The sequence below is a fragment of the Pygoscelis adeliae genome, unplaced genomic scaffold (assembly GCF_000699105.1).
Source record: "Pygoscelis adeliae isolate BGI_AS28 unplaced genomic scaffold, ASM69910v1 Scaffold194, whole genome shotgun sequence".
NCBI classification, from domain to species: Eukaryota; Metazoa; Chordata; class Aves; order Sphenisciformes; family Spheniscidae; genus Pygoscelis; species Pygoscelis adeliae.
Window position 1 is genome coordinate 511,445 of NW_008824549.1, and position 10,444 is coordinate 521,888.

General features: G+C 45.3%; 1 protein-coding gene across 1 annotated transcript in view; it reads right to left on the reverse strand.

The window, feature by feature from the left end:
• ITGA9 (integrin, alpha 9) overlaps window positions 1-9,833 on the reverse strand; it is a 221,539-nt gene extending 211,706 nt beyond the window's left edge. The window contains exons 1-4 of the mRNA XM_009321898.1: window positions 9,775-9,833; window positions 9,568-9,695; window positions 8,173-8,279; window positions 1,453-1,576 (exon numbers count right to left, since the gene is read on the reverse strand). Coding sequence (XP_009320173.1) covers window positions 1,453-1,576; window positions 8,173-8,279; window positions 9,568-9,695; window positions 9,775-9,833 — 418 coding nt within the window. The remainder of the gene's footprint in view (window positions 1-1,452; window positions 1,577-8,172; window positions 8,280-9,567; window positions 9,696-9,774) is intronic.
• Between the last annotated feature and the right edge of the window lie 611 nt (window positions 9,834-10,444).

The window sequence follows — 10,444 nt, forward strand, 5'->3', positions numbered from 1 at the left end:
GGGGGGGGGGCGGGGAATAAAAAAAAAGGAAAAATACAGAAGGACAGTGCTCATAACAGGAAAGCTTACTTAGTTTACTTGTATTCTGCTGCACAGCAGCTGGCATGGCTGGGTCCAGAGGCTCAAAACCCCTCACGTTTCAAATAATGACCAATTTCAGGGCTGGGAAACGCTCAATGCACGGGTGCGTGCCGTCTCCAGAAGGTGCGTGGGTTTGCAGTGGCAGCTCCCCGAGCAAAGCCCAGAGGGAGGTGAGGAGCTGCCTCAGGAAAAAGAGTGGGCATGGAGCGGACCCAGCTCTGTCACAGAGCCACTGAGCTGGGACATGGCCGCTCACCAGCAGCAAAGAAACTCGGCGGGACATCCACCACCTTATCCCTCTCCGGCTTACTAATGTCAGCAGCAAGCCTGCTGCTGGCTGCTGCCAACTTTGGACAGGGGGGGGAAATGAATAAAAGCAAATAAATAAAATCAGAGGTCTTGCCCACAACAAACCCTGCTGCGCCTTGGCCTCCAAACTCCCACGCTTCCTCAGGCTCTTACAGGTGAGAGGGGAAAGAGGATGCCCAGGACAGACAGGAGAAACCAAGAAGGTGCTTCTCCAAAAATGTTTCTCTGAAGGCCGAGAAATCTTAGGAGATACCCCATCTTCTTCCTAATGACATACTCATGCCTCTGATTTAGTTAATTGCTCTTGGCTGAGGAGACGCTGTCTTCTGAAGTCTTTAGGAAAGGAAACACGATACAAGAGTCTCACATGCACCAGAGAGCTGGAAAATTAAAACGTTGACACTTGGGATTTGGAGCAGAACCAACAGGCACAGCCACCCACTGGTCAGAGCTGGAGCCCTCCATCTCTGTGCACCCCAAACCCAGACCTTCAGAGGATCCAAACAGGGACCAAGACACCTTATGGCACCCAAAACACAGCAGCAGTTTAATATAAACTGCTACGGAAGTTCCCCAAACTGAGCAAGGTGCTAAACAGCCCTTTCTCCCACTCTAGTCCTCCGATAAATCAAAACACAAAAGGAAAGTGTTTCCACAAGATGGGCAAATTGGTTCCCAATTGCAACGTAATTCAGGATTTTTACTCTGTGCCACAGCAAAGCATAAGAGGCCAAGCTCAGGTCAATATCTACTGATTATTCACATAAGGGAGAGAGAGGTGATGTCTCAAAAATACAGCTCAGAAACGTATTAGTCCTCTAGTAAAGTGTGACCATGCACAGTAAGCCACAGGACCCATTGTGTTACTCTCCCAAAACCCAACCGCCAGCCCAGCTGTGCCACAAGGCAGCCATATGTTACCAAAAAAAAAAAAAAAAAAGAAAAATATCAGTAGTGAGGGTTACTGTGGATGGTTTTGGAAATATAAGGAAAACACAGCAGCTGTAAAATGAGAGCACAGCGAGGGAGGTGAGCCCCGCTCCTGGCCCCTACACTCCTTACCTTCGTAGCAGGGCAAGAGCTTCCTCCCATTGGGCTGCAGGTTGGGGGGAATGATGTTGCAGAAGCCGTGGGGCAGGATGTACTCTGTCTCGTAGTAGATGTTTTTCCAGCGGTGCGCACATGCCTAAACAGATCATATCACATGCGTTATCGACTCAGAGTCACAGAAGAGTCCTCCGACCAAGGCGGAGCAGGCATGAACAGGACCTCTCAGCATCGCCTTCCCCCCATGACCCCTTCGTCCTCTCTTTACATCCTTTCTACATACTTACTCTTTCTAGATAAAGTATCTTCTCACTGTTATCTTCTGCAGCTCATGACACTGCCTGACCTGGCAGCTCAGATCTCAGCCTTCATGTGTGCATGACTAGGAAAACAGCGGGTCTCAGAGCAAGACAGAGCCCATGCTGGAGATTTCAAGATCTCTCTCTGTGTATGAATCCTCACTGCCAGTGATGCTTTTGTAACTAAAGATGCACTAGCAGAACCCAGCCAAGCCAGAAAAGGGGGAAAAACAGGAATAAAGACATTGAGAATACACATAAGAGGATCAGAATGGATGCTACAACTCAGAAGGTTACTAAGACCATATTAGAAGGTTATTCCACTAGAGGATGCATGTGTGAGTCAATGGCTTGTCTCACTGGCAAAGGCAGCTTTGTTTATGGTGACAGAAGAGCTGGGCCTTGCTTACTGGTAATGAATTTAAGTGAAAATGCCAGAGATATTGTGGCAACAAGAGTGGCCACATCAGTCAAGGTGCAGATGAGCTGCAGGTGCCTTTCCGTTCGTAGTGAAGAATAAGATCACCCTGCAAAACCAGAGCTAAACCAGTCTCACCAGGACACTTACTCAGTACAACTGCCACACACAGGCACCCATACAAGCAATGTGGAGCCTGGTTCACACCTTCCCAGAACCCATTTGCTCCAAAAATTAACACTGCATTGCTGCCAGACAAACAACAAGTTGCCTGATGCTCAGGAGTTACTCGGAATACAAGGAAATGAAATACGAAACAGCAAGGACTTTGAACTTGAGCACATGCCGGGCCATATCTCCAGCTGGTCTAAGTCACTGAAGTCAGTGTAGATGTGTCAATTTATATCATTTAAGGCTTGGTCCCACACGAACAGAGCAGCCTCTATGCTACAAATCATCTCCTCCACATACTTTTCCTGGAAACTTTGCATCAGCCCCCTTCACGATCCCCATATTTGACCCTATCCTCCCCAGACGAGACACCCTCTGTCTTCTTCCCTTTATGCTATCCCACTTTTCTGCCTCAGCACCTCAGAGCTGCCCATGGGAGCACCTCAACTTCGTTAAAAAATATATCCCTAAGACAGGCACAATTGTGTCTCCTATCCAGTAAAGGACCTGGGAAGCGTATCAACCACTGGGAAGCTCAAAATTCAATCCAGCAGTCAACACCGGCCCCGTCCCATATACTTAACCCCAGAGAGACGTAAAAGGGTAATACTACTCTCATTCTTTTTAACTGAAACAGAGCAAAACCAGTCGTGCAAAAGCCTGCTCTGCTGTTAGCAGTGCTGCATTTGGAGTTTGATATTTATTGCTTTCCTAACTTCCAGTACTCAAGGAGAAGCACGTATGTTCTGAAGATGGCTATCGCAGAGGGATAACGAGGGACTCCGGGGGCCATGGAAAGCTCTGCACTGCATTGCGTGGCACAGGTTGCCACGGGTGACGCGAAGGATGCTTCTGATGGCACTCCGCTCGACAGCCAAATGCATGTGAGGAGTCCAGCAAAAAGAAGCTTTGGGGACTCCCTTACGTGCTTTAAGGAAGCTCACTTACGATTTTAATCCCCATGCACCACTCATTCAAAATTCAACAGCAACAAAAAACCAGCACGTGAAATGCTCGTTTCAGAGTAACCAGAAAATAGTTTCTCTCCTGATGGATCTAAGCTGCAAGCACAAATATACACATGCACAGCCCTTTTAAAGACAGTACCATAAAGACACATACCATTAAAGCAACAGTCAAGTTAACCCCAACTCCGGATATAAACTCAAACGGAAACAGACCAAGAGTATTTTTTAAAATTATGGAAAGATAAATAAAGGATTGTGATATAGTAAATTCCTTGACATTTTATATCTTGGAAACTGCAAGGGACTCACATAAATTAACCTACTAATCTCTCCCAGAGGAGCACAAACGACAGAGTTGGGGAGAGCAGCAGCATTTCATCACAAACAGGAGACTTTGCTCAGGAGTGAGGTGCAGAGGCCAAGAAAGATAGAACAATATAAGGAGAAAAAAAGGAGCTGCTGCATAAGAAGTACATTCAAAATCAAATGGAGGCTATGGGCTCAGTTTAGCAATTCTGGGCACGCTTACCTAATCTGTTAGGGTTTGGGGGTTTTTTGTTTGTTTGTTTGTTTTTAATGACCACTTTTCTGTACCTTCAGCATGCCGTGTATTCAGGCACACCACAGTTTCCTACTGACTGCCTGAGTCTGCGGACAGCTCGTTACCGTAGCTCCAAGAGATGAGCTCCACCTCGGTTATCTCAGCAGGGGCTTTCCCAGACTCCCCCACGCCACAGCTGCAGAATTTGACATTTTCCCAATGGACAGGAGTTCAGCAGCTCCTCTTCCTCCCCAAAACTCATTTCTTTGCAGCCAGGCAACCAGCACATTTGTCTCCCTGCCACGGCAAAGCTCGTCCACAGCTGCTTTTGGTTCTCCTGCCTTCCCAAAAATGTTTAGTTGGGTTACAGTACGCGGCCCCTGCATTATTCAACGTTGCTGAGGCAAGGTGATGTGCTATGAAAGGTGGCTACAGCCTTCCTTCTTTGATGGCACACGTCTGAAGAGGTCTTGGGAACAGAGATGAGTCACCTGAATTTGATGCTGTGGAGAGGGGTTTTCTGTGGGTTTTTTTTCCTAAGGTGATTGCAAACAACTGACAGCTCATACACCCGTTTTTAGATGCAAGCCATGGGTGGGCCCTTGTGCAATGAGGAAGCCATCAGCACGCTTCGGTGCTCAGCAGCTGCTGCCGGGGCACAGGCTCCAGCTCTACCATGGAACAGGGGAGAAAGGATGCAAACCCTTGAAGCAAAATAAAACACTCCTGGGCAAAGCACACGAAGGTCTCTATTGATGGCAGACGCTGCATTACCGCAATATAATGAATAGGCCATTTCAGAACTGCAGCCGCTTTGCTCTTTTGCGTATTGAACGCCAGCCACAGGTTTTGCACCATAGGAAAAGCAACACAAGAGACACAGGCTTCGTTTCAGAGGCCGAGTGCCCCACCTGAATGCACGGTCCTTATAGAGCCCTCTGCTGACTCCTAAAGTCAGAGTCCAAACAAGGGACTTTTTGAGTGTGCCACTGTCAGACCACTTCTGGTTTGCTCTTCCCTAGGAGAACTTTGGCTTTGCTGCAGTGATGGGTTGTTGGTTGGTTTTTTTTTTTTTTACAGACACACACACACAATCATTAAATGTGCCAGTAAGTCAAATACTTAAAATGAAAAATAGCAACACTTGATAAAAAACAGAGTAACAACAGATGTGGCAGATATTTAGGAAGAGCAAGACTGAAGGATGTGGCTTATCTCCAAATCATAATACACTGTCCCCGGTTCCTCTCCCAACAAAAGTAAAAGGAGGACTTTTGCCGTTTCAGTTTGGAAGGAGCTGGCAATCTCAGCTGTATTATTGCAGCACTTAGATTAATGCAACTATTGACTGATAGCATCACATACCTGAGGACAGGAAGCCACTGAACCGCAAACTCAGAGCTTTTTTAGCTAATCTTACTTCTTCATTTGTTTAAATCTTCATTGTTTGATGCTTTTCTATGTAGTCTGTCACACAAATGTAAAACCCTGGTTCAGTAACATCCTGGCACAATATGGGCTCAAACACAATCCACTTTACCAAACATCACCTAAAGCCCCCTGCACACTCCTCACCTTCCCTACCACCCCTTTCCACTGAAGCTGGTACTCTTATCGGGCAATTGGGAAAGGCTGGTAAGACAGACATTTAAGGCACTAAGCAGTTTCAAAGCAAAAGCAACAACTCCTTTGTACAATCCACAGTTAAACTGTGGGACTAATTCCTCTAACACAGGACGTCAAGAGCATGCATAGTTCACACGGGTTTAAAAGGTGACTACCATTACTCATGCAAAAAAAAGAAAATCCATCCAGGGCTATTGACCACAAAGATACCACTCTGACTTAAAGGAATCCCTGGAAGCGATGTAGTAAATAGAGCTGTAATTCCTGACAATATAGCCTACACATACTCATAACTATTGGACCTTGCTCACAAGAGTTAAGCTAGCAATTTTGTTAAAAAGCTAAAATCGGCACATGAGGCTCCGAACACACATTCAGACACGTCTTCTCAGAACACCAGTTTCTCACAGGTGCTTTAAAGACAACTGCATTTTAAAGAAATCCTGATCTTTAAAACTAGAAGAGCACATGAATTAAATACCATCTGCTTATGGGAAAGTCACGAATCTTTTTCATTAAAAAGGTATCTATCTCAAAACAGAGAGTAACAATGCTCTGAAACAGCCAGGTATTTTCCATCCACGAAGGAATCCATATGCCCACATTCCAGGCTCTGCCTACGCACAGATGTCCACAGATGTTTAATTAGTAGTTTAAGAGTGCTTTGGTGATAAATATTTCACTGAAATCAATGAGAATTAGACATTTAAACATCCTCGAGCATCCGGACGTGATCTACTTGGTGAGGGCAGTATAATCTCGTCAGAGGGTTGGTTTAGGACTTCCTTAAATCAGCGTAACTTGTGGAGACATTTTACCAGCTTAAGCTGTACCAGAATAAGCCCACCACCAGCTGTGCATTTTACTTCAGCTACATTTCGCTTTTAACCTGCTTTATGTCTGAAATTTCTATCCCCTCAGCCCCAGTCTAAGCCCTCACAGACTGCCCATGTCTCTCGCCCTTGTAGCCTCCCCTCAGCCAGCAAGCAGCCAGCCCCAGCTTTGGTAGTTGCCCAGCGTTTTTCCCCACCTGCTTTCCGTTCCTTTGCTACTTCTGCCTAGGGAGATGACACCTAAGCATCAGCTACAACCTGTTCCCCTTTGAGCCAAAATACACGAAAGCATTATTCTTAAGATACCGCTTTTACAAAAATTTCTCAGCATTGCCTAAAAAAAGTGCACGCGCTAGCTTCTGAAAATGGGACGAGAATTTGTCTAGTTCAGACTGATGACTGGAAAATGGAAGGGATGCTGTGTCTCGAGATAGTGTTATCCCGATCAGTGAAATTTACTCCTCAGTTGTCACGCAGGACTCTGAGCACACATACAGATCAGGATATCCCTTGAAAACATGAATTGCTTACACTAGCATGAACGCCTCAATTTCGTGCTCTGCTGCACGTGTTTACAGTGTATTTTACTTATGCCCCTCTTCTTCCCCTCCTCCTCTAGTGCTGAACACATTTAAAACATCCAAGAAAAGTAAAGCATCAGCCAGCCTCTGTAGCACTGGCAAGCTGTACACCAAAAGAGACAATCAGATAAAATACCACAGTACTATTGCAGAAAGGCATAAAAACCACCTGCCCCCCTTCCCTCCCCCCCCCAGGAAGTTGGTGTGCAAGGACTTGGGTCATAAGCATTTGGTCTCTAAGTGCATATTAAGAAAAACGCCTTTGAGTGAAGCAGCTTTGTCCACTTGCCTTACACAGGCGGTCGGCACAGTAATCATTGTACGAGATCTTTCTCACTAGCAGCTTTGTAACAGTTTGGTGCCATGTACCAGGGCAATCCCCTACCTCATTGGAAAGATGGGGTCATACTGCAAGTTTCCAACTCCCAAACAGCGGTGTTCAGAATTAGATTGTTGTCAGGGTTACTCTGATACAAGCTTGAAATTTGCCTGCCACATATACTATGCACAACATTTTGTTGCAATTTTTTTTATTTCAGTTAACATTCCTGCAGACAGACTCACTCCGGTAGACAGTCAGAACCCAACCACGGATGTAAACACAGACAGCTATCGATCATAATATACCCATGTATTTTAGAAAGGTTTTTGCCCAGCTCTCTTGATGATTATTTTTTTCCCAACACAGGAAATGTTGTTTTGCAAAGATAAATTCCACATCCTAAGGATCACATCTGCTCTCCTTGACCTGTCTGTTTGCACAGTAACCGTATCAAAGACAACAAGGCCACCCACACACAACTAAGTCATCTCTACTCTCAACTCTTCTGCCTTGTTAATGGAAAATTAATATACATCAAGAAAAAATATTGCCACAAAGACTCATCTTACATTTTTCATGGTAAGTTCTGACACGGAATACATATGCTCAGGGAAAATGGATGCATACATATTCCCTACATAAACACAGGCAAATGACAAAAAGAACAAACTAGCAGGTACCTCCCAGACAAAGTTCTATTTATTCTGTTCAAAGATTTAATCCCTCAGATTTAGGAGGAAGCCCTTGGGTGACACAAGTCAGGTGTGATGGCTTTGAAGTCCTCCCTCTATAAATAAAGCTTTCTGGCTGGGGCTCACTTTTCCTTCCGCTTGAAGGAAGGGACTACGGCAGAATTTGCTGCCCGTAAAGCTGGACTCCGTCAGTCACTGCCGAACCCATTAATCCTGACGTGTTTAGCATTAGAGTCAGACAGCAGCAATGGTTTTAATGAGATCAAAGAAAAAAGCGGACTTACCAGCACACTTCCACCAGCCTTCGGCTGTCTAGCCAGGCTCACGCCCATCCATTCATCATCTCTGTCTTCTTTGCAGGTCTTTCCGCAGAGCGTGCCCCGAGAATTGCCTGCAGAAAGAGGGGAAGGCAGCAAAGCAAGGCAATGAGTTTTAAATGCCCACCAAAGAATCCCTACAAGAAAAGGGATTGCCCATCAAACATCTGCTTGACAGTGCTTTTCTTTTCTTGTATGCATTAATCAGGGCAATGCTCTCACTCTTGCTAGGCATCACACAAATACATAGTAGAGGACAGACCCTGTCCCAAACAGCCAGCAGCTCTTACAGCATGTCCACAGCTCTACTTGCATAAACCATCCAACTGAAGTCAATGGGAGAGACGTGAGATTGCCTACAGAATGCAATCAAAGCAAAAATTACTCTTGAAAATGAGATCTGGGGCACTTAAAAAAAATTGAGGCCTAAATCTTTAGTCGTGTCAGGCAGTATTCGCAAATCCACAAGAGACAGTTTACATTACAGTAGCAGGACAAATCAAACTTAAGCCAAAACACTGTTTTAACACATGTAAGCTTCATAAAAATAAATTCTACCTGACTCAGTCATGAAAAGAGGAACAATACTAACAATACTAACTATTCTATGATTCTATGATAACATGCCTTTTTTATAGGCAGAGAAAGCAATAACACGCATGTCACCAAGAAAACCAAAATATTAAAAGGCTTCAGTTTTCTCCATCAGAATCCAGCACGAGGTTTTAGATCAGAGCCTTACTTTAGGACTCCACCTTCCCCCGACTCAGACAGCACGTCAGAGAAACCAAAGCTGATCCTGATCACATGCCATAGCATGGCTCTCACTGAGAAACTTATTTCCTTTAGCACAAGAAGCAAACCCAAGGAATGATTTGCTGTGCTACAAGGGAACCCACAGATCGCCACGTTGCTAATAACACCGCACATCACAGGCCCACCACCGCACCGCCTGGGGTCATCCCATGCACCCTTATTTCTGCACTGCCTGGAGTAGGCAGCAGCACTCCCAACTACTCACATACCCACCGACACGCTGCAAAGTCACACTAAAGCAGGTGGAGAAAAGACAGCGGCTTAGGGTAAGCAGGCAAAACCCCACCTTTGCCTGGGTACTCACTGGAGAGAACAAGCAGGGCCACTGGGAGGACACCAGCACCAGGTGGGATGCTATTTCATAATGCTGAAGAGAATATGACACCTTTGCTACCAGTGCTCAAAATCCGTCAGGAGAGGCTGACGAATCCCTCTCAGTGTCTTGGGGCCTCTTTGAAGCTGTCAGGAGGATTGCTAGCCATTTGGGGTATGGGGTTTTTTTTTTGGTTCGCCCCCTTCTCCCCCCCAGGCATCATAACTACCTACCTCGACCCATATCCAGTTCTGTGCATCTTCTGTCAGGATTGGTATGGACTCGACATTTAAACACTGCTCCTGGGGACTGAACAGAGGTGCTGTATTTAGATTCTGCCTTGGGAGCACCAACCAAGACCCTGGAAACCAAAAGCAAAGTAACAAGTAATTAATTTCAGGAGAAAAGAAAAAAAATAAATAAATAACAGCAAGGTTCACATTGCCAGAGCTTCCTCAGCAAAAGGACTTTCTCCAGCAACCTTGTGAAATGATGACATTGATTCACAAACTGAAACCACCACGCACAATAAAGGCATTTTTTCCCAGTGAAGCAACAAATACTTTAACAAGTTAAATTTCCATTAGGACTGTAACACATTTAAAGCACCACCCCACCCCCATCCCCCCCCAAAAGTATTTAGGAAAGTATTAGGACAGACAACAGCAGCTGCATCCATTTTTCCTCAGTTTTAACTACATCCCTATCAATCCAAGAACCCGTAAGAGCTAATACATACAACCACGAGAGGATGAAATCTGAACCTGCGTGCTTGCCAGCCAGCCAAAGATTAATAAGCTTGTTTAGAAAGTTGAGGCACCCCATTCTCAAAATGCTTTATGTAACTACAGCTTTAAAAAACAACAACAAAAACACCCAACCAACAACACAGGAGCAAATCTCTTCCACAATATGTTGCTATTGACCAACATTTATCACTAAGGCTGTGAAGACTATACCTGGGCTATTTATCCCACATGAGAGCTAGTGTCTCCGGGAAGCACCAATACACAAGCTCTGACCATAGGCTTCCTTAACATACCCTTGAAAGATGATGAGCACTTTTTCATAGAATCACAGAATAGTTTGGGGTGGAAGGGACCTCTACAG